At 46.3% G+C, this 24,075-nt stretch overlaps 1 protein-coding gene across 5 annotated transcripts in view; it reads left to right on the top strand.

Moving 5' to 3' along the window:
* LOC135903884 (kin of IRRE-like protein 3) overlaps nucleotides 1-21,326 on the top strand; it is a 612,412-nt gene extending 591,086 nt beyond the window's left edge. For all 5 annotated transcript variants that reach the window (XM_070531604.1, XM_065434334.2, XM_065434325.2 and 2 more), the window contains exons 4-7: nucleotides 7,662-7,897; nucleotides 10,930-11,091; nucleotides 14,291-14,645; nucleotides 17,323-21,326. In XM_070531604.1, coding sequence (XP_070387705.1) covers nucleotides 7,662-7,897; nucleotides 10,930-11,091; nucleotides 14,291-14,645; nucleotides 17,323-17,453 — 884 coding nt within the window. In that variant the 3' untranslated portion in view covers nucleotides 17,454-21,326. The remainder of the gene's footprint in view (nucleotides 1-7,661; nucleotides 7,898-10,929; nucleotides 11,092-14,290; nucleotides 14,646-17,322) is intronic.
* The last annotated feature ends 2,749 nt before the right edge of the window (nucleotides 21,327-24,075 follow it).

Below are 24,075 nucleotides of genomic sequence, written 5' to 3'. Positions count from 1 at the left end.
GTCGCGGACGCAATGAAATGAGCCATGGCTTCGAGCGAAAAACGCGAACCAGTGCCAACAAGTGAAGGCGCCTGATACGTGTTGAGACGTCTGCTCTTGCATGCGCGTCCCTTTTAGTTCGTCGCATTATCTCCTGCGAATAAACCCTAGCAGTGCGAGATAGCATGGGCAAATATAAAGAGTGGGTCGCGCACCGTCATTCCAACAACCTATCACGCACGGATAATTTGGAGTCTAGTGGACGAGACGCCGCAGTTATCATTTGACTACGCGGTATCGTGGTCACGCGACAGAAAAAAGAAATGTATAGGGACTGTAGCTTTATGGTGGCAGACGTCAGCAACAGCGTGAGCTTGGCGCAGAGAACAGTGCACCCCCGACAACCCATTCCGGCAGCGCACCAGACGTTGCGGCGCTGTAGCGGCGTCACCTCGCGCTGCGCCCTAGAATTAAATAGCGCTAAGCCGATGTTAGAGGTCTGGAGAGGCTGCGAACTAAAAGGGACGCGCATGCAAGAGCAGACGTCTCAACACGTATCAGGCGCCTTCACTTGTTGGCACTGGTTCGCGTTTTTCGCTCGAAGCCATGGCTCATTTCATTGCGTCCGCGACTGTGAATCGCCGACAAAAGAAAAACATCGAGTTTGGTTCCTTCACAGCGCGGCGCTTTGATGGGCTGCGGCCGTCCGCTACTGCGCGACAGCGCTAAGTGCTGAACTACTGGCGATTCACGCGCCCCTTCCTCCCGACCGTCAGCAGCAGAGGAGCCGAACGTGGCACTAGAAATTTATCAAGCGCGACAAGCGCCAGCGCGAGAGCGAGGGTGCGGAGGAGAAGTTTGACGTCACTCGGGGTACTCTCGTCGGGAGCGCACGAAGCGCGATAGCAGCGCCGCCCCCGCAGCCGCTCCGGCCGCCTTCGCCGTGGTCCATTTTATTCTGTCCGCGTCTGTACGTATATATATATAAATTGGAAGAAGTTCGGGGACCATTAGAAAAGCAATATGCGGCTTTTTTACGTGCGCCTGCACTTGTTTCAATATATTGAACGCCGGATCCGAAGTACTACTTCCTACACACACACACACACACACACACACACACACACACACACACACACACACACACGCACGCACTCACGCACGCACACACGCGCACACGCACATGCACACGCACAAACACAAACACAAACACACAAACACAAACACGCACGCACGCACGCACGCGCACGCACGCACGCACACGCGCACACACACACACACACAAACACACACACACACACACGCACACGCACACGCACACACGCACACGCGCACGCGCACACGCAAACGCAAACGCACACGCACACGCACACTACGGTAAAGAAAAGACGCAGCGCGCCACACAGATAAGGACGAGTGAGACATTGACTGGCACTTTGTCCTTTATTATATGTTGGGTTCAATATTCCATTCAGCAGAATGAACGAACAAGTTTTATTGAGCAGGTCTCGTTAGGGAATTTCGACGCAGGTGCACAGCGTGATGACGCTCGCGAGATGACGCTCGCGAACGCTACGGGTGGGGGGCATATGAAAGAGTCAGAAAGGCAAAAAACGCATTTCCGAAGTGAACGAACGGGCGGCAATAGGCAGCCACTACGGCTGATGATAGACTATCCTGAATATAGTGCGCCTACACGGTTCAAGCTGACCTAGTGAATCGTAAAAGAAAATTACTACATTGCAACAAAAGCGCTAACATGAAGGTGACGCTGCTCTTTCTTGTGTTGAAAGAGCTTTTTTCGAAGTGAAAATTCATAATACGCCGCATATATGTAAAAGAAAAGAAGGGGCATTTCGCAATTCCTCGTGCTGCAGTCGATCGCGACCACCCCAGTTTGTCGAATGCGGGAGGCAATACGAGATTTCGCTACAGGGCGCAAGTATATCCCTCTAGAAGGAGCAGTAATGCAAAAAAAAAAACACTGATTGGAACTTTCAATACCTCCTCATGGTTGCCTCTCCGCGTGACATCATGCTTTGTGATGCCAGTCTGAGGGCATTTAATTATGTTCTTTCCCCAGCCTTTAGTATGTCTAGCCACTAATAGAGGAGGAAAACAAGAAGTAGGGAAAGTAAATTAGCACTCTCGAGTATAAGAATTCCTCGCCCAATATGCTCGCCAAAAAAAAAAAGGAATGAATTAGTTTCCCCACGCATTGCAGTCGATCGAACAGAGATGGATGCGATACGAGCAGTAAAAGTGGTGGTAGCTTCAGCATAAAAATAGAGCGTTGTCGTTTGCACTTCACCAGCGTGCTCCTGTTTACTGCCCCTTTACAAACTTTTCTGAAATTTTCCAGAGGGCTGAGGAAAGCCTCACAGTCGTGGCACGGCGAGAAACCCGAGAGTGGGAGAGTGATCTATGGGAAGAAATGCTGGCCAGAGGAAACACGAGTTAGGCTCGGAAGGCAGCAGCAAATGGAAGTAAGGGAGCGGAAAAGTGAAAGAGCGAGAATGGCGGCAGTTTTCGGGGAGTCGTTAGAGTTGAGGCATCAGGGCAGCGCGCAAGCGGGACAAGGCGCGCGGGGTCCCTTAATGACCGGAGCGGAATTGCGACTCGGACCCCCTTCATGAACACTTTCTTGTTCCTCGGCTCTCAATGGCCAAGGAGGGAGAAAAAAAAACGGTCCTTCTCCATATAGCACGACCCGCGCGCCTTACGGCTCAAACAACACATGCCCCGTTGTCTCAGCCCATTGCTCAAGGCTGCCCGTGACATACGTAACTGAAACGGCCGCGCGCTTGTACACGATTCAGCTCTCCACGTTATGGCTTGACGGCAAAGCGGGACCAATGTGGCGGTTACGGAAACCAAAGAGAAAGCGGCGTTTTCATTTATGGCACTGCTTACCGCGCTGTAGCGAAGCGGCAATGCGGTCGCTTCGCTCTTGGTTGCTGCCCGGGCCTTCATTCTATTTGCGACTTCACTTAAGCGCTTTAACACACAACGGTCGTTCTCGGCGCCATAACAGAGCTAAGGTTCGCGAAAACGATGCAACAGTCAGCAGGCCCACACGAAAAAGTGCCTCTGCGACAAGAACCTCTTGGTGGCGTTTCCAGTAGAAAGCCGCGCTGAACCATGAAACACGGGGAGTGTTTAGTTTTCCGACTCTCCTGTCACGTTTACACTATTTTCTAAGGAAAGCAACTGCGGACGTGTCTTTTCTTTTTTTGTGCCTCTGCTTGTAATACCTCGATTAGTGAGAACGTGCCAGTTCACGGAATCCATTCTAAGCGAGTTCGCAACCGATGGCATGATTCCAAATATATATTCTTCAAAGGGCACCGCGAAAGCCGCTTTATGAAGACCAATATATAAATTAATTATGTGATAAAATATTCTTTTCCTAGGAGCAGTGTGAAATATCATCCATTTGCTTTGATAATTGGACGAAGTCTCCACATATTTCCCTTTTCTCAACATGAATCCTCTTGTCTTCCTCAGCGTGAAACTTCAATGCGGGTTCGCACACGACCGTCGCCGTCTCGTTAATACATGCACGAGACAACGATCCGGGGCCATCTGTGCCCGCTCGTGGAAAATTGTAGTAAACCTTAAGACGGGGCGGCTCTTTCTCATTATCCGACATGCATGCCAGGCCTTACCCGCTTAATCGAATCCCAGCATCTGGTACTCTTCATAGATTGCCAGCAGATATTATTATGCTCCGGGTCCATCTTTGTTTCTTGGGATGCGAGGCGTACAAACACCAGAACCTTACATTACGGCGGGCAACGCGCATGTGCATGGAAAAGTCCGAGTCCTCCTAGATGGTGCAGTGGTGTATATTTAATGACCGCCTACCTTCGAACCTCCCTTGCTCTCCCCTAGAAAATGCGCTTTCTTCTTTTGCTTTTTTTCTTCTTCCCGGTTTCGGCGCACTGCGCTTTTTCCTCCCTGTTTTGCCGTAGCAGTTCCTTGGACGCTTTCTCGGCACCGGCTCTCTCTTTCCCCTGTAAAGCGTGCTCTAGACGCAGCGCTTGTATAATGCGGTGAAGTATTACAGGCGAAAGTATCTGCGTTCTCATTATTTGATTAGAGTGATCGAGTGCGTCTTTGTATCATGCCACTTCCGTCGCAAACTGCAATGAACCGAACGCCCTTACATACACACAGAGCAAGTGCCTGGCAAAGGCAGCGATGTATTCTCATGAGCCAGTCTTGCTGGACGTGGACGCGTTTGGTAGCTGTATAGCCTTGTTCCGAGTGCTCGAGGTTGCCACTATATCGCGGCGCGATTGCCGGGGCGGGGCAGTTACATAATAACGAGAGCCTACGCTGTGAAATTGTTACATTTTTAGTCTTGCATGCGGTGGTATGGGACATTAGCTTCGTGCACCTGATGCAACATAAATACGGCAACATAAATCCTGTGATTCATATGGCAGAACAAAAGCGGCACGCAGTTCGCTGTGCTGTGCTATTGAGAACAAAGGATGCAGGTTCGTGCAAATCACAGTGAACAATTTGAAACTGCAGTTGTTTGGAAGCTCGTGCTATATTGAACTCGCTTTATGTCCTTACCACCTTCTGCGAGCAAAAGCTGACTTATGCACATTCGTGGATCCCATGGCATTTTTCCTTTTTCCATTTTAATTCCTTGACTTGCTACAACATAAAAAAAATGGCATCTACGTTGCAGTTGTTTTCGAGCCGCAGTAATTAGGGTGTTCATAATCTGTTATAATACCTCCATAGCTGCTTAGAGTTAATCTTTGGGTAGTACTTTACGTGTGCACTCAGAGTCGTTATTTGGCAACGAAGTTCTGTGAAACGTTGAGGGATAGTCATAGGACGCGACTGCAACACTTGAGCGCTCGCAGTGTCTGAATGACGCCGAATGGCTTAATCCTGGAGGTGTTGGAATGAACGGAGCTCAAAGCAGCCATCATCTGCGCAATGGCTACCACGTGCTGACGGCGAATTTGTTCGCAGTGTCGTGCATCGCTAAAAGCCGACCCTTTCCTCCAGCTAGTTAAGGCCTCGCCATTTCCATTACGTACAAAATGGAGCCAAACGAAGACGAACAACGGTCCACTCTGTTTTCAAGGCACCACCATTTGGACGGGCCGTAATGGCGTACGGCGGTTGCTGTTAGTGGAGGCGTCCCTTCGTCTGCCATCTTAGTCGAGCGTTGCTTTTCGGCACAGCTCGCCAGTGTTTATGGCGATAGTAAGTCACACCCTCGGTCTGCGAGCGTTGAACGGCTCGCGTCGGGCGCGCTAATGCAAGCGTGTGTTTTGGAGGATACGCACCATGTCTGCCGAAGAGCCGCCGTCATAATCGGATCAGCCGGGACACCACCGCTGATTCGCTTTCTAGAGGGGTGCCGGGGGCGGCGCAGCACCCCCTTTCTTACCCCATGCAATAGTGTACGCTTGGCGCCGTCTTCGCAGAGCCTCATTTCCGTGCGTTTAATATCTAGGTTTTTTTTTTTGCACTGTAAGTATCAATTTTGCGCCTCCTTTCTTTCCTACACTTATGCGCCGCCTTGACCGTCTGTAACCGGATTGGCTCGCTGGTGCCATTAAGTTGTGCCTCCGCCACAGTTTATAATCAAACTGTCAGCAGATATGCTGCATCGTTCTTCAACGAACAGGAATATATATTGTTAGCGCGGCTGCCAGTAACCCTACACACGAAGTACGTCCCCACCCATTTCCTCAATGACGGCTGGTGTAGAAGTTACTTTGGATGCGTGTCCTGTAAAGAAAGAATATGACATGACAGTTATGTTTCTTGCGCATGGGAGGCAGTAGCTGCAACAGATAGATCTAATTTACAAACACCAAAGCGCGCCTAAGTTATTTATCTGGAAGGGTTCGTTTTGTCAAGGTTGTCAATTTGGCTGCGGAGTATTGATTTTGCTTCGATAACCAGCATATAGAAAACGTCGTCATTTACTGAACGTTACAGCAGCGGAAGTGTCACATCAACCGCTGCGACTTTCCTCTGCGTACGTTGGGTGGGCGCAGTGCGTCATACGCGCACTACTCATTCCATTGCCGTTAGCACTCTAGCATTAATTGCTGATAGCATGAAAGTTACAAATTTACGCTGTCCTTCTTAACTTTGATAGCTAACTGTGTTCAGGACTTTTGCTCATTGAAAAGCAAGAGCAGCCAAAGTGCCGGAATGAAAGTTCTGTGGATAACCATAGATACTTACCAAACCGGGCATTTTGACTGTTTCCGAAAGAATCTCAGCATATTCACAACTCCGACATCTGCGTCGGTGAGCACCTTCGTAGACTGGCGGCGGTGCAAGCCCCGCTCCAACTTGACATGTTAGCGTGTGCTTGTTTCTTTCTTTATTTGTTTGCATGAATTTTTCTCTCTATTCTTTCGCCCTCTTTCCACTAAAACCAAGAACAGATGTTGAGGTCATTCCGGTGACTGGCGCAACAAATGTTCTTGCGTATTATGTAGTTCGGTGTGGTCGTGTTGTTCGTTTTTAAGAATATCGCGCCATTCATATCGCTGTCAAGTACCATACCTATATCAATGTTATGTTCCTTCCTTAGTGTGGCTTTTTTCTTGCGGGTCCTGGCTCCACGTAGGTATGCCGTTTAGGTCCTAGCAGCTATCGCTCCAACAAATATCACTTTCAATATAACAGCGCCAGAGGGAAAACCTGGACGTTTTTCTACGGTGATTAGCGGGTCCGCATGGCGACATTGCTTTACGCAGCTTTAAAATATCATTGTGCACTAAAATCTAGATTAAATATTAAGGGGTTTTGCGTGCCAAAACCGCGATCTGATTGGGAGACCAGCTGCAGTGGGGGACTCCGGAAATTTGGACCACCAGGGGTTCTTTAACGAGCACCTAAATCCAACAACATGGGTGTATTCGCATTTGGCCCCCATTTAAATGCGGCCGCCATGGGTGGGATTCGAAATCGCGACCTCGTGCTTAGCAGCCCAACACCAGAGCCACTAAGCAACCATGCCGGGTTAAAATGCAGATCGATACTTAAGCATTGACGTGGGCTGGCCTGCAAATCATACATGTCCGAATGCACTCATACTAAACACAATCCTGCTATTATGTTTCTACATTATCACATGCTTTTGTGTAATTGCCGCAACATTGTCATAAAGTGGGCCTAGGTGAACAGGGTATGGTACACTGGGGTACGACTAGAATAGTTGGAAGCGCCATGTTTTCGACAACTCCATTTCACTTTGAAATTTGGCTAATGTAGTAATCAATATAAAGGATATCATAAAAATGCAAGAAAGACATTTCAGCATGCACGCATACACACGTATATTTGCAAGAGAGAGATAGGAAAAGAAGATCGTCGCGAGGCACTGCACACAAAATAGGCCATATCACTTTGAAGGCATGTACATATTGATGAAGGAATATTTCGAGGCCCTTAACGCTGTCTTTTCGAGGCCAGCAACTAGCCTCCGTCTAAGTAACGTCCGAAGTGTAAATGAGTATAGTTGCCCAGCTCGCCAAGTTTGTAGCATATAGTGTTTTTGGTGTGCGTCATAAATGAATGGAAAATTTCACGTCTAATGTGAACCGGTGCTAAGTCATAGAGTGTTAGCATGCCGTTTTGCACACTGTTCCCGAGCATACACAGTGCGTTATCTTCTTTCGCTTTAGAGACCCCATGGGCTAAGCCACCGCGGACACTACGGCTTGATGCAGAGCCAGCACGCATTGTCAAGCCGGTGCCGCCGCAGCAGCAGCAGCTCGGTTATGTCGGCTCGCCGGACTATTGGCCGTTTTCGGGACATGCGGCGCCGTCCTTTGACCCCGCAACGCCACGTAACGTCACCACCCAGCTGGGACAGACCGTGTACCTCAGCTGCATGGTCAACAACGTCGGAGACAAAACCGTAAGTTGCCCTGCATGCGAGAAATTTAAAGACACCGGAGAGGTCTTTTGTTTGTGCGCGCAATTGTGGTTCCCGTGAACTGTTGTCCTCGCATTCTCATTGGCAGTTCGAGCTAGGCTATATAGAGAAGCGGACAATATAGTCGCGACCCGCCTGCTCAGCCGCGCTATGCTGCTATCGACGTTGGCTGCAGCGTTTAAAGGCGGATGGCGATAGCTGTCCCTTTGTCCCTTCCTAGCTAATTCTGCCGATGGCCAGGAGCGGATAATACCGTGGTTTTTACAGCCGCCATGAGAACCACGGCTCTACTCCACTAAAGCTAGTTTAAGGCAACTGGCGCTGCCAACTCGTAGTATTAATGCGAGAAGCCGCCCAGTTACACAGTTTCTTCGTACGCACCTTTCACATCTATGAATAGCACCACCGACAGACGCTTGACACATTGTTGCCGCTACGCAGATGTCACAAGATTAATGTCGTTGTCAATTGAGGAATGCCCACGTCAGAAGCCGGGCATGGCACCAACGTAAATTTGGCAATGCTCAAGGTACTCGTTGTTTCCATTATTCACCGACGCAGTTGATATAAACTATAGAGTGCGAGGTGGCAGGCAATTCGAGTTCGAATAGCGTAGTCATAAACAAAATATATTTTTTGAAGTTGCTGAGTCAGTTACAATAGGGCTTCCCTGGCACACGACAAAGCAGCAAGTTAAAGACAGGTTGATTTGAGGCGTGGCTGATATATATATATATATATATATATATATATATATATATATATATATATATATATATATATATATATATATATATAAGAAAGGCAGGGATCTTAACGCGTCAGAGTCCGGTTGGCCACCTTGAGCTGGGGGAAGGGAGAGAAAGCAAGATATGGGGGTAGAGATATGTGCAGGAACAGCACTACACGCTATTCTGTTTGTGCTGTAACAACAGAAAAGTGTCCTTTAGTGCATTTTGAGCAAATTATTTCTAGGGATGGTATTCTAATATTGTCTGCTCTCTCATAAGGTGACCATCTCGTTTCCTGCATGCGTTAGTCATAGATGGTCTTTGTGCTTCAAACTAAGGATAGCGGCACAGGAGGTGGTCAATGTTCTCCTCCCAGCCGCAGAGATCACATGCGGGACTGTCAGCCATTGCAATTACTGCTGAATAAGCTTTCGTGAAGGCAGCTCCCAACCACAACCGACACAGAAGAGACGCTTCGCGCCGGTGCAGTCCGGCGGGAGGTCGGAGTTGCACCGAAGGGTTCAGTCTGTGCAGCCTGGGGCATCTTGTATGTGTGGCATTCTGCTGCTAACCCATGAGATCGCGGGTACAACTACTGGCTGCGGCAGCCGCGTTTCAAGCTGGGTGACATGATCTCTTGTACTTATATTTAGGGGAATGTTACAAAAACGCAGGTGCGCGAAATCGGTCTTCTGCAACCGCGTCTTCCTTGGCACGAGTGTATCTTTGGGGTGTTAATAAATAAATAAATAAAATATTAGAACGTTGCACTGTGATGCTCCGTCTGCATTGGCGCCGCCACGCCAGGACGACAGTTGGAGTTTGTCTGCTGAGGCTGACAAACCTTAGCGGAACACCATGAGGAAATTTGGCTGTTAACACTCCTACTTTTATGTAGTAATCTAAATTGGTCCTACGTAACTTTGATCACTTCATGCACTGATAGACATAAGAACAATGTTTTCATGGAATATTTGCGTTATGTAAAAAAAGTGTTTTGTAATTCGGTTATTTTCCATGCCCTCACGTAGCTACCTGGTAGTATCCATTTGATCACATGGATTTACCTTCGTTTCTATTTCGTTCAGGTCTGCAATTTATGGCTGTACTACAGCATAGAACTTCTTTCGTTTAATGTTTCTCAGAGGCAGTGCCTACACATCGGTACGTTGTCGTTCCTGGACCGTATGTAGTAACAATACTCTCTAGAACAGCTCAGCCAGATAAAAAAAAATACAATGACAAACGAGTGCACGTGTTAAACACATTACAATTACATGGTAGCAGCGACTTGGTTCTTGTTTATACCGCGGCATTCGTCTAGTGTTTTAGCGGAGGTAACGCTAAGATTCCTAAAAAAAAAAGCAGTGCGCTGAAGAAGCAACACCCGAAGGGAAACAGCAGTGTGTGAAAGCTATCTATTTGCATCTAAAGTCTTTAATAACTGAATTGATCTGGTCCCAGTTGACGCATCCGGCGACAGGCGAGAGGTGGAGGCTGCCAGAGAATGCGAGCGAATGCTGCCGAAGCCCAACAAAGTGCGATAGTGCAAGGAACAGGCGGATGAGTGTGCTGAGGAGTTCGCTGACACCTGTTTAGCCAATCCCCGCTGTGTTACTCTCGCTGGCACTACACGTGACAAAGTGGGTTCATTCAGTTGCCATTTATATATGGTAAAGGTGTACCGTCCCTTCGTTTGGGTGTTTCAAGGCTCCTTCAGGTAGGTCCCACGTGAACTGATCACATCATCAGGCTGTTTTCATACGTAGACAGCAAAAGGAAAGACAGTTTCAGAATAATGTCAACATGCCCCGCTGATACTGCACGTCTTGCCTATTAATGGGTGGTAAATGCTGAAATGCTTGGCGGTGATTACCAGTGTGCAAGAACGGTACGCAAATTTTTAAATCTTGTTTCCCGCTGGCTTCGAACATGTGTCTGTAATCACAAAACATATCTTACGCTTGTATAGTTCGTAACTGCAGATGAAATTAAATTTCGATGTTGGACAAACTATTTGCGAAGTGGGGTGGCGATTGGCAAGCAGCGCTTACCAATGAACGGCTTTGTGAATTCGACAGCATTATTTGATGTTTCCCCTTTCTTTCTTTCTTTCTTTCTTTCTTCCTTTTTCTCTTTCTTTCTTTCTTTCTTTCTTACCTTCTTTCTTTCTTTCTTTCTTTCTTTCTTTCTTTCTTTCTTTCTTTCTTTCTTTCTTTCTTTCTTTCTTTCTTTCTTTCTTTTCTTCACTCAGGCAGAGAACTGTCTCTTTGTGTTTTGCAGGTAACGTGGATCAGGCGCAAAGATCTGCACGTTCTGACCGTGGGTCTGGACACTTACGTCCAGGATCCGCGCTTCCAGGCCATACACCTGGAGCGCTCCAACGACTGGGCGCTGCAGATTCGCTACGCGCAGCTCAATGACCAGGGACTCTATGAGTGCCAGGTAATATGGTGCAGCGCACCGTATGTAAGTGTGCGTACGAATGAAAACTGTCTTTTTCCTGTAAGTTGGCAAGATTCAGTGAGGCTCAATGAGTGTTTTATCCTATTTTACACTACGTCAGTCAGACTTGTACGAACTCGCAATGGATGGTGGACGCGAGTGCACATGTGCATAGAGTACCATTCCGGTACAGACTCATATGACATGCGGCACTTGGAGCTATAAATCTGCGGGTCCATGAACAATTCTTTGAGTTATGACTTGACTGCATTCCCTCACGGCTCCGGAACTGTTTTTCTTTACCGAGAAAACTGCTGCGGTGATGCTAAGTTGATCCTTGGATTTGTTGATTGAAGGTGATCCTTGGATTTGTTGTACGAGTGGAAATGTTTATTTGTATAATTCTTAATCCCATAGCGTGCACGACTTAGCACTAATGCACCGGAGTGTGGCACAAAGAAGTGATGAAGCATGGCGTTTCTTAGCACTGAAATCACAAAATTTGAATATAGTTTGGTCAGTTTCCTATAGCAGAGATTGTTGTAAATTTAGGCCTGTATGGAAACGGCTTGATGAACTCCACTTCCCATTAAGGTGCAGTTCGGCTAAAACCAACACAGATGATGCTATAAAATTTTGTTACGTAGCGTATCAACATCTCTAAATATAAGCACAGGAAAGTGACACAATTAGTTGGCGCTTTTGCATTCTCATGAGCTACACACTCAAGCAAAATGCGAATGGTTATCATAGCGTCCACTTTGCTGCTGCGTTCACGAGGTAAGGGTAAACCTAGATCGCAGTGCCAAGGACGAGCTACTCGCGCACGAAATCTCCTTTTCTGGAACACATTTTCCTGCAGTAACATTTTACTGGTGAAAATTCTGAAATACACAACGTCAAAATCAGCCCGAGGTTGTCCTTAAGCACCGTTTGGCAGTGCAAAACACGTCGCTCTGCGCCTAGGTCACTCTATTACAGACATGGAGACGTGCACTTTGTGAAGACACCGGACAATGTTTCAATCGAAGCTAAAACAGTTCTGATGATATTCTTGGTTTATACAAGAGGTAGAAACATTGTTGCGGCGCAGAAGTTATTTTCTTCAGCCACAGAAACCCAATCGATAACTAGAGCGATAAACCGCCGGACGCCCGTTAACACCTCGGCATGTCGTCACCGGAACTGCCAAGCGCTCTCGTGCGATTGCGGACGAGCCGCTCATGGGGCAGCGATGCTTCTCCCTGGCGATCAACTCGAAAAACCAACTGCTTTGACCGCACGGATTTCAGCAGGATGGACATTTCTTGGCCAGTCACTTCTTGCGCGCCCCGCTGTATGCTGTAATGTGAGCGACAAGCTCAGGTACTGCCAGCGAAACATCGCCGACAACCTAGTGCTTTTCGTTTTATGATGGCGACATTGGTTTCCTAACTTAAACCGGCGTAAATTTATCATGTGGTAAATGCATTCTTGGAAATTATACCTGGTCAGCAGGCCAGTGTCAAAGCAGATCACAAGCGCTAATAAAATAAGTGGTTCTGACATTTATTTTTTCAGAAATTTCAGTAGTCTCTTTAACGGGAAGTGCCTTCAACACACAATATACTTTTTTTTTGGCAGGGCCTCCTGCGAGCACTTTGTTAGAATTTGTAACCGACTTAGTTTACCGGTAGCGGACATACATTTGAATTACAGTGCTTATAGGCTGTCGTAGTGGAACCACCGCGAGCTGCCTAGAAATTCCCAGAAATTTTTAGTTTATGCGTTAATCTGAAGTTGTATCGCAATCATTTACTTCAACGCTTCTAATCAAATGCTACTTGTGTTGGCTCTATGCGGGATCACATTATTACTGTGGCAGGGGAAGGCAACAAAATGTAAATGTCAGAACGATTTAGTACAAATACATGTATAGAAAGACATATGAACATGCCCTACACTATTGACGTGCTCTGTATACGAAGTGCAATGCCAAAAGTAAGCAAAGCCTAAGTCACCATAAAAAAAAATAATTTTCCAAAAAAGAGATAATATGCAAAAGTAAAATGCTGATGGTATCATTTTGAACCAGCCACAGCTTAATTAACAGCTCTTCTTTCGTATACGTCTAGAGTGCTGGTCTCAACCGACATGCCAGCTCTGTAATAAATGTAGTAAAATGGTTCATTATAGTGTTATTAGCAAGTTATAAGTGCATGCCCTTGACTGCATTTTTATGTGTGGAGAACACACTTAAAGCCCTGAGTTAAAGGTAATTCTCTGAAGTATGACGACAAGATTACCTATACCCGTGATTTTAACATTTCATCGAGCTCCATGAGCTCCCTCCAGTCCCAATCCACGCGGATGGTGACTGGAGGGAGAAAACGTGAATGCCAGAAGAACCACCAACCGCCGTTTGTTCAATGAATATGTGGTGTTTATTGACGCAAGGGCCAGATGACCTTTGTTACACGTTTCACTCGAGTGGTGTATTTCATTCCCATGTCATGTGGAATGTTTTACGTTGGCGAAACTATTCGCTCTGTCAGTGACCGTTTAGGGGAACAGGCTCAAAAACTAAAAAGAAAACCAGATGATAAATACGCACATTTAGTCGCGCACGTTAGCAAGTGTACGGATTGTCTGGCCCGCTTGAAAGAGACGATGAGTCTAGGAAAGAGCAGTGACAAGACCGCGCGCATCAGTCTAGAAGCCTGCCACATTAGAAAATTAGGTAGCAAGTGCCTTTAGCACTCCTTCCCTTGCTCTCTTTGATGCTGAATTTGATCTTCTGGATGCGGCTGTCGGGGGTTGTGATTGCAAAGAAAAATGAAAATAATTGTTTGCGATTTGTTGCGCTCACTTGGCTGTATTGCGCTTGCGTTGTTGACACGCTATCACCCTTCACGTGTTTCCCCCTTCATTTCGTTTGCTTCATTCTGGCATTTATAAGGTGTGATATCCTTGCCAATAAAAGCAGTTGTTAGTCAGCACCTGTGTGTACGTGTCTCCCTTCTTGGGGTCGTCTGTTCGCGCTGTAACCCACATAAACTTTAGTTGCAAGTCTGCGCCCGTCCTTGTCCCTCTATGTCTTTGTGGTTCGTTTGTTCGCGCAGCTAAACAATGTTCGCTAGTAACCCACATGTTTCGAGATGAACCAACTCGCCCAATAAGAAGTACCGATGAACGCCATCCGCTGCCTCGCTGAATGCAGGTGAGCTCGGACCCCAAGATGAGCCTGTTCGTGCGCCTGCGCGTGCTGGTGGCACGAGCCGAGATCGTGGGAGCCAGCTCGGGCCAGCTGTTCCTCAAAACGGGCTCCACCATCAACCTGACGTGCGAGATCAGCCAGAGCCCCGAGCCGCCCGTGTTCGTCTTCTGGTACCACAACGAGCGCATGATCAACTACGACGAGGCGGCCAAAAGCCACATCCTGGTGCGCAAGGCCGGCCGCAACGCCGCCGTGTCCCGGCTGCTGGTGCACGACGCGGTACCCTCGGACTCCGGCAACTACACCTGCGGGCCCTCGAACGCGGACGCCACGAGCGTCGCCGTGTTCGTGCTCAACGGTAATGCTCCAGTGCTCGCCGTAGACGGCTAAATACGTAAAGAACCGAGCGGACAGTGGTGCCAAAAAAACACAGCTTTACTGCAGTACACTGTAACTCCACGAAGACAGCACGACAGTTAAAATTGGTGCAAACAACCTTGGTATCAAAAAGATAAAAAGAAAATTTGCGGATGATCAATATGTCTAAAATTTTGAACAGGAATGCGTGAATTCTGGGGCTTTACGCCCGAAAACCACTATTTGATTGAGACACGCCGTAGTGGAGGACTCCGGTTTAATTTTGACCACTGGGGAATCTTTAACCTGCAGCCAAAGCACGGTACGCGGGCGTTTTTGCATTCCGCCCCCTTCGAAATCCGGCCTCCGCGGCTGGAATAATTTCCTGCGACCTCGTGCTTAGCCGCGTAACACCATAACCGCTAAGTCACTGCGGATGGTCTTAAACAGGAGTACGCGGTTTGTTTATGCGCGTCTTTCTTTCTTCCTTTCTCACTTCGCCTTTCTTTCTTTTTTTATCCTCCAGCTCCTTGCCCCCATGCAGGGTAGCCAACTAAAACGACCTCTGGCTAACCTCCCAGCCTTTCCTTGCATCCTGTCTCTCTCTCTCTCTATCTCTCTTTCTCTTTAAGAGGAGGTCGCCTTCACGAAAGAAAATGCCGTCGTGCTACCTTATGAACTTAACATAAATTAAATTGTGCCTTTCTATGGTTCGAATACGCAAATTGTTCATGTACCGCTATAAGATGTACTGTTGTCTGTTTTTTCTCGTCGTGGCGAGGTGGCGTCAAGCTACAAAGGTGTCTTCCAAATGAGCTCAACCTGCCGCTGTGGTTTAGCGGCTATGGTGCTGCGCTGGTAAGCACGATGTTGCGGGATCAAATCACGGCGGCGGCATTTCGATGGGGGCGAAATGCAAAAGCGCCCATGTCCCGTGCATTGGGGCACGCTAAAGATCCCCTGCTGGACAAAATAATCTGGAGTCCGCCGCTACGATGCCGCAATCAAATCGTGGTTTCGGCACGTAAAACCCCAGAATTCAATTCAAATGGGTTCCATGACTCAAACTTGGAGCTGTCTTTCTTGTCTATTTTCAGGATTGAAGGCAGCCAACGTAAATTGTCTTCAATGTTGGCAAGATTTGGAACACACCTTATCTGTTTGTCCTACTTCCAGCAGTGTTAGTAACTCAGCGATGTCGCTAAATTCAGCGAGATTTTTTGTCACTTTAACGGCAACTTTGCATTTCTTGGAGTCTTAGCGAACATTTGATGAAATTACTTGGTGACGTAGGTGAGCAGTAAATTGCCTTGGTAAAATTGCTCAAGGGACTTTAGTTATGTTTAATGCCTCGCCCCATTTATACGAAGAGGGATATATGTGCCAAAATTTGTCGCGCTACTTCTAGGAACGTACCGAAGAGCCTAATACTGTGCAATTTGGGTGCATCACAGCTGCTTTTCTATAGACAAAGCACAATCTTGAGAGCTGATGCCGTTTTAGAAAACAGGAGTTGCTTTCCCCTTTCCCATTCGGACGGTTCACTCGTCACCGCAGGAGTTACTTTAAAGATATAGTTTATATGTGTGTTAAGGAAGGCGTCTATAGAAACAATAAGTAAACTAAAATTAGACGAAATTCCTAAAAAAACAGCATTACCATTTAGAAACTTTTCGCTAAACATTGAATGTTCTCGGCCGTAATCTGGCGACTTTGGGAAAGAAAAAGCTACCGACATTGGCTACTAGCCTCCTGCAAACCACGGTGTTTCGCCAAAACTGCTCCCCGCGATCACCAAAAATATATTACGTCAAGTTCGCCCCATAATGGCCACGTTTACAATACTGCTTGGGCGCGCTGCTTCTCTAATAATTCACACCTGTGGTATTCTTGACGTTAAAACACTTCGGTAATAATTTTTTATGTCCGTAGGGAAGAACATACCTTTACTAAACGATACCTGCAGCCCAGAACAATTTCCTGCAAACTCTAAGAACGTCCGGCTAATTAATTTCTGGAGATATCTAAGCCCCACGTAATTGAATATACTGCTAAACAACAATGACGGTTCTCCAGTAGGTGCTATACTATATGCTGCTATGAACACATATGTGTTGTACGTTGCTTTGACATATGGCCGCTTGGACGATAACACTATCGCAACAGCATGGCTGTTTCAAGGTCTGGCTCTTCTTGGCAGGCCGCAGAAAGGTTACTGTGTTTAGATTCTCTTATTTCTTCCCATTGATTCCGCACAATGATATCAAGAACACAGTAGCCTATGGCTGCAAGTTCTACAACATTTGGCAGCATATAGCTTCAAGAGATGAGACGCGGATGGTAGGGCCTTTGAATTTCTTTCGACACGGCGATTTAGGTGGCAAATAAAATAAGTGCACACTTATGCGAAAAGCTAAAGCTTTCTTTAAGTAATGGGGCAATATTGGTGAGCACGACTGCCGCAGAAAGGACTCGATTAAACAGTATTATTGTGAGTGGCTCCTTCCCTCCAGAAACTAAGATGCTGCTGTGAAACTAATTGAAGAAGAACTAGGGAGGCACTGGGATTTGATGCGTCACGACACAGTGTTAGTAACCGCGATGTACACTTTTCGTGAATGAAGCACAAGAGGGCCCATTCCGGACGTTCACAGCCGTGTTGTCGTTTTCCTCCGTAGGTGAGAAGCCGGCCGCCATACAGCATGATGCCACGCCCCCTTCAACAGCTCAGCCCTCCGTGTGCGTGTCTGATGTGGTGGTGCTGCTTGCGGTATTGGTAGCCTTGAGGACTGTGCGTGCCCACAGGTGATGAAAGTGGACGTCGCCTCCTGCACGTCGACACGCCACACAGATCACCCAACGACAGCACTCCTGCACCTTCACCGCGCGGAACGATGCTAGCCAACCGTGACTCGGCATGAAGCGCGTCCCCATTGCAACACGACACGACCACGGTTTGTTTCGCCGCAGATACGGCAAACGCCCTCGTGAATGTAACAGTGCGTCCGCAGGCTATGGGCAAAAACTGCGCACTGTTCTGCATTCTTCATGTGTGTGATGTGTGCGTGTGTTCGGGCGTGTTCCGCTTTCGGAGTGCGACCGTCAGTCTTTCTTCTCTGTGTTTGCTTTCATTGCCTACGCTGTCTTCGATGGCGTGTACTTGTAACCGACGGAGGATATAGTATCACAACCGCAGCGATATGCCGGCCGTGAGGTGCATGGGATCAAACTCGGCGGCAGAGGAGACGCTGACTGCGAAATGTGACAGAGCCTCCCTGATGTTTGCAACTTATCCAACGTTAGATACCGCAATACCACACCCCCCTCCGTCACTCTGCATCTTCAACGACGTTCCCATGCCTTCCTTTGCTGCTTTTTAAGCACTTGTTAGTCAGCGACGCACCGGGTAAAGAGTCTGAAATCGTAAAAATACCGAGGAAATCCAACTGTGTGAATGGTCAGACCTGGGAAGAAACGACTACGGCAATAGTGCGTGGTTACTTTTTTTTACTATATTTTACAATACCCTTCCTTACCGTGTTCGTTGACGCAAGGAGGCATGGCTTTATTACAGTACTGTGTACGGCGCAGAAAAGTCGAAAACAAAGGAGGGACGTAGCTAACAGCACAGCGAGTCTCATCACTGAAGCGCTGGAAAAGACGATGCAGCCTAAGCATTTGCAGGCCCAGGATAGGCCTTTCTGTCAAACCTACAAAGGCACGCAGCATGCTAAAAATGAATGTATATAGATACATCTGGTGAACTCAGCGTGCGTACCCCAATTGTGAAAATTGAAAGAAAGAAAAACGTTTAGCAGAACTGCTTGATCAGCAAGTTCGTAATATATGCACTCACTAAAACTAGCGAAACTGCTAGCGTACACAAATCGATGAGGTAACAGGACGAGCTCTAAATTTTAATTTTTATTGCATAGCATGCATTGCATACAAAGGGTACTGGTCTCGGACTGATACCAGTCCAGATTGTGATAATCCGGATAACCGTGTTTGTTCATGTTATCTTGCAATGTTGATATGATGTGTCGCATCATGGAAAACAGTATTCTAGCGCGTGGTATGGCTGTATATGCTGTAGGTATGAAAGCATAGGCAGAGAAATATGGCTCATAGATGGCATCAGTTACCTAGGTTTTGGCACGGTCTCTGCCATGTGCTGCCATCACTGGCACTTGCAGGGACTAGTACCGTCGTCATATGCGATTTGGCTTTGATACAGATTGCACAGCGTTCTGAACCTGTCACCCTAAGTAATGTGAGGTTATTGTAAGTAGTTTAATGAATGAATAATAATTATGTGGACTTATTGGTGCTAGTAACCAATACCATGTTCTACGGCTTCGGCTGTTCGATTAACTGCGATTCCCGTTACTGCTACAAAGGTTCGTATGCGACCTATTTTGTTCAATTTAAAGCACCTGATTTCTTGTTTTCAGGTACACTCTCTAGTTGAAGGAAAGTAAAAATGCACAAATATTAGTTTTAATAAATACGCTACCACATAGCAACGTGGAAATCAGTCAGGCATAGCGAAAAGTCATGATTTATTGAATCACTTCGAGTTGAATTTCATGAAATATGTGTGTCATATCGAACTAAATTACGTAAGGAAGCAGTACTTTCTTTGTTTGGAAATGTGGGGAAAAAATTAAAGGGGTCGCCTGACATCTGTGTCAACGTTCCGATTAGCCGCGTTGTCAATCAAGGACTAGTCCTGTTGCAGGAAACGTGGCCATTGGTATTCCTATATTTGCTGTGCGAAGAGTGCTTCGTATACTTTCACAGCTTTTTGCCAAGTAACGTGGAGCCAGTGTCTAAACTGCGTACATCTGCAGCTTTCTTGGTCTCCAAAGTAAAGACCTAAGATTGCATTGAGAGCTTTCGTCACTGTGGTGGCTGCGATTTTTACTTTTCGCCAAGTTGATAAACTGGTGGTGTTTGATGTGACGAGAAATTCTGCGTATATGCTGTTCCTGTCAACACTTATTTGTATCACATGTTCCCCGAATACTTTCTGAATATAGCGCAATCACTGTCGCACAAACGAACGATTGCTGAGGCATCTTGCTGGCTGTTATAACTCACTTTGCTTGAAATAACTGACAACCAGCCAGAATGTGTTGCGAGACAATGATGGCGTTGAAATGAGCATGGTTTATGGTTTAATGAGCATGGCGATAGAATCCAGCATTCTATTGGCGATATAAATAGTAATTATAACTTAAATTAGCGAAGAAAGTCTCAAAGACCAGCAAGTGGCGCGGCCTGGCGGTGAAACCTTGGTTCTCCGGATGTAGTGTATGATATTCCTGTACGTAAGTCCACTGTTATTAAGTGCCGCATACTTATTGCTTAAAATAGCAATTCGTATATTTTAGGCGCTTGCGCTTTATTGCATGCGTATTATGAACTAAATAACGTCCACGCTCACCAGTGGCACGGGCGTCCCATCCCATCGCATGACGATGCACATGCGGTTGTACGCGCGCGAGTTTGCGAGTAAGTACCCAGGATTATGGGGCTTTCCTTTGAGATACAATGTGCCATCGGCTACGTGTGCCGTAAATGGGTGTCAGCACTGCAATATTGGCACACGCGTGGCTAAAGTAGCAGGCTGAACTGCATGTCGCGTGTAAAAGCGTCGTTTGCTTTCGATAACCTCGGTAGTCGGACAGTAAACCACGAAAACACGTCTCTATTATTTCAAAAATAATTTAACACTTCGGGAAACATGAATCGCAGGAGCATCGACTTGATAAACAAAATAATACTTTCTCGCAGCTATGGCAGCGCTTGTCATCTGCCTCCCACATATACCGGCGTATATTCGATATTGCGCTCAACTACTGTTTTCAGCATGCTTCCAGTGAACGACTAAACTCCCGCTGAAGAAAAATTCTGCTAAAAAGTTTTCTATCCTGTTTTCCGCGTCACCACTTCATGATTACACACTTTGACCTGTAAGCTTACCGTTGCACTAAAAAATGGGTAACATGAAAATTGGTTGTCAGCCCCTTTAAGCATCACCGAAAACGATCTGTCGACACTAACACCCTAACTTTGGAAGTCACTAGATTGGTAGGTACCTTGAACTTTTCTGAACACCCAGGTGGCATGGAGGCTTCGCGCTGAACTAAATTTATAAGAAAAGGCACCAGGCGTTTGAACGACGAGAAGATTTCAAGAGTGCTGCTTTATCTCCGACCTTGAATATTTAACTAGAACTGTAGAAGGTTGCAATCTACTCGCTCTGTAGGCGCCCGTTCGCCCTCAGAATTCCGTCCTTCATTGAAGCATTCACGAAACACTGCCGCAAAAACATTGCAGCGAGAATTACAGGGCCCTGAGCACGTCCGAACCATGCTCTGGCCAATTATATTTAATAACAAACTGACCGCCGATGGGGCATGCAGAGACGGCTTCTCTGTTCTCGGTGTAGAGTTTTTGGTGAATTAACCCACATACTTGCTGTCATTCATTTGAACGGTATGAATACCACCACTTCAATTAAAATGAAATTATCGGACAAAACACGGGAACTGCAACAAACCTCAGTCATGTGCCAACGCTTTAAAAAGAAAGAAAGAAACATCAGATCTGGAATCAGGGTTCCTATCTCCGAGGATTTCCTCAAGCTCCTTTAACCATCATTATAATTAGACAACTTGATTCGACTACCACAAGAAGGCTCCTAGCACGGGTCATTTCTATCGCTGTTCGGGCCAGTCGAAGCCATGCAATGTCCGCAATGCATTCAGCGCCTCCTTCCTGTATTGTAGTGTAGCCGAGAAAAGCTTTTCTTCTTAAATTCCTCTGTGTGGCTCCCTTCGTTCGTTTATTCCACAATGGTTTCGAGTGCTCTCTATCACTCTAGGTTCATTGCGTGACCCGTTAGCTCTCAGGTGAGAATTCGGAAAGTGTACACCTAGCTGCAGCACTTTCCGGAATGTGATCGCCGCGATGACGACAGATCTCTGCCTAAACTTCGAGCCAGGTACTGAGGCCTTCATTGTCAAGCTCTGGGTGCTACTTACCCGCTCTGCTACCTAAGCTGCGCATTCAATGCTGTTGCCCAGATCATTAAATGACCAGTTTCCTTTCTGTCCGTTTCTCATTCCGAAAACTTACATGCGCTGGTCTGCGTTGCTACGATTCCGGAAGAAAAACCTAAAGTCTGTCACGTTTAGCAGTCGCATAGGCTTATGGCTAGCACTTATGCGCCAGAGATGAACACGAAAAAGAGTGCGTTGTTGGGCACGTTGGTTCATTGTATTTGGATCGTCTACAAAGCGTATCCAATCTTTCCAAATACGATAGAGGTAGATAAACAGAGAAAAGTAAGAAAATATTGTATTCTTCGCATGGTGCGTGATGCTGTGGAAGAAAATAGCTCGTTTTGAAGAATGTTGATTGGTACAAAAGAGTGATGACAGGAACCTACACGATTTGTTTCCTTGAAAGACTGCTGCCACATGGCTTCACTGTCATGATATTATTATAACAACGTGCAGCCAACGTGAATATGTACCATCATGCCGAATCGAAGGTTTACACGTTGCTGAAGGGAACCATGTGGTTCCCCTTCAGAGCGAGAGATGTGCGTAAGCAAAAGCAGCTCTTTTTTTTTAGTGGCATTAGGGGTCGTTCACTACAATAGCTTCACCCCCTCCTGGCCACCTCCACTTCTACACTTAGGGGGTTTTTACTACCGGTAAACATCAGAGTACACACAATGCAATTTTACAAGGTGTTGCATGTTTTACAAGAGGCTACGAGTGCGTAAAACGGGGCAAACTTATGCGGGACTATGTTGGGGATCGTAAAAAAAAAAGCCAAGAATTCTGGCCGCATTTCACGGAAGGGACATATGTGTTATTGCGCATTTAAGAAAGATTTTTTATAACTGGAAAGAATGCGCGTTTGCGCCAAAATGCATTCTGGCACTCTATGGGCTCTGCCTTCACTAGTGCGCAGCATTCTTGTATTAATGAAGCATTACGGTGAGCTAAATAGGTAGGCCCTACTCTGTAATTGACAAGCTGCGAATATTACGGCCTCGAGCGTAAACAAATGTAGATTGCACGAGAGAATGCCGTTTTCGGCGGCTACTCGATCACACTGGCGGAGAACCCAGAAATACGCCTTCATATAGCTGCTACACGTTCTGCCGCACGTCAGGCATTTAGCGGTTAAGCTTTCGGTGATCAAAAGCACGTGAGCAAGTGAATGTGAAGTTTTAACCGTGAGAGTCTATGAGAGAGCGAGAGCGAAGCAACAAAAGGAAAGACAGGATAGTCATGCAGTCTGTAAAAGATTCAAATATTCCGACATTTCTAGAAAAAAAAATACATTTTTCAACATAATTTATAGCATGAACTATGAAAATATTACACTTCTTATATAATATTATACACATATTTCTGCTCACTGTATCAAGAGTTGCCGAGAGGTTTCAGTTTACCTTCTAAAATTGGCATGAGAACGTCGTCAAGTAGCGTTGGACAACCACTAGTCAGCGGTGTCGCTTTTCAGAACGCCGTAATGTGACGTATCCCATAACTGTAGATTTAGCCCCCTTCCTGCAAGATGTCCTGTATGGCCTACGGTCGAAAAGTTTCAACGATCTCAGATGAGATTCATCACTGGGATGGTAAATTGGAAAGTTCGAGTGCATCGCTGCTAAGTTCACCTGTTCGCCGCGCTGTATATACTACGTCGCTACTTGTGTCATTACGAGTGTTTTCAGTTTTAGAGGCCGCTGTCGTGGCAGTAGAGGAGGTAATATACACTTTATTTTTTTCCCTCTTTTTTTTTTACTGAGAGCATCCATTACCGAAGGCCGTCCTTTCTTTCTCCCGAAATTTCCACAGCATAGCGTGACGCCTATCTTGCATTGACAACGACGCGAAATATTTTTTTTTCTTTGAATACGGTTATATGACTAGAAATAGCCAGTTTGATTTTTAAGAACTGTCACTGAAGTAGACACATGTACTTCTTGTGATTTGTAATGCCATCAAATCAAATAATATGAATCAAAGCAGGACTATGACATCTGCTTTATACGATTATGGTGACTTTATGGGCATTTGATTTTTATTTCTCTGATTCTGCACAGGAATCTGTATTTTCACCTTTCCATAAAATAATGTGGCTTTTATACAAATAAAATAAAAGATATTGAGTAAATTTCTGTTCAACGTTGGCGATGGGGCTATTTATGATATACATTATACGGCTCTGGTATGAGCCACTCGGGAAAAGTGCAGAATACAGCGTCTGTTGAATGAACACCTTGCCAGAATATTGGAACAGCTGTGAAAAAATAATAGCTACTTCATATTTACTGCATGGCGTAGAAAATTCCGGCGTCTTTCTTCCTTTCTTTTTTTTCGCATATTGAGATACGTGTT

This window comes from Dermacentor albipictus, chromosome 1, assembly GCF_038994185.2.
Source record: "Dermacentor albipictus isolate Rhodes 1998 colony chromosome 1, USDA_Dalb.pri_finalv2, whole genome shotgun sequence".
NCBI classification, from domain to species: Eukaryota; Metazoa; Arthropoda; class Arachnida; order Ixodida; family Ixodidae; genus Dermacentor; species Dermacentor albipictus.
The sequence above is the reverse complement of the archived record's forward strand: the minus strand, read 5'-3'. Positions and strand labels throughout refer to the sequence as shown.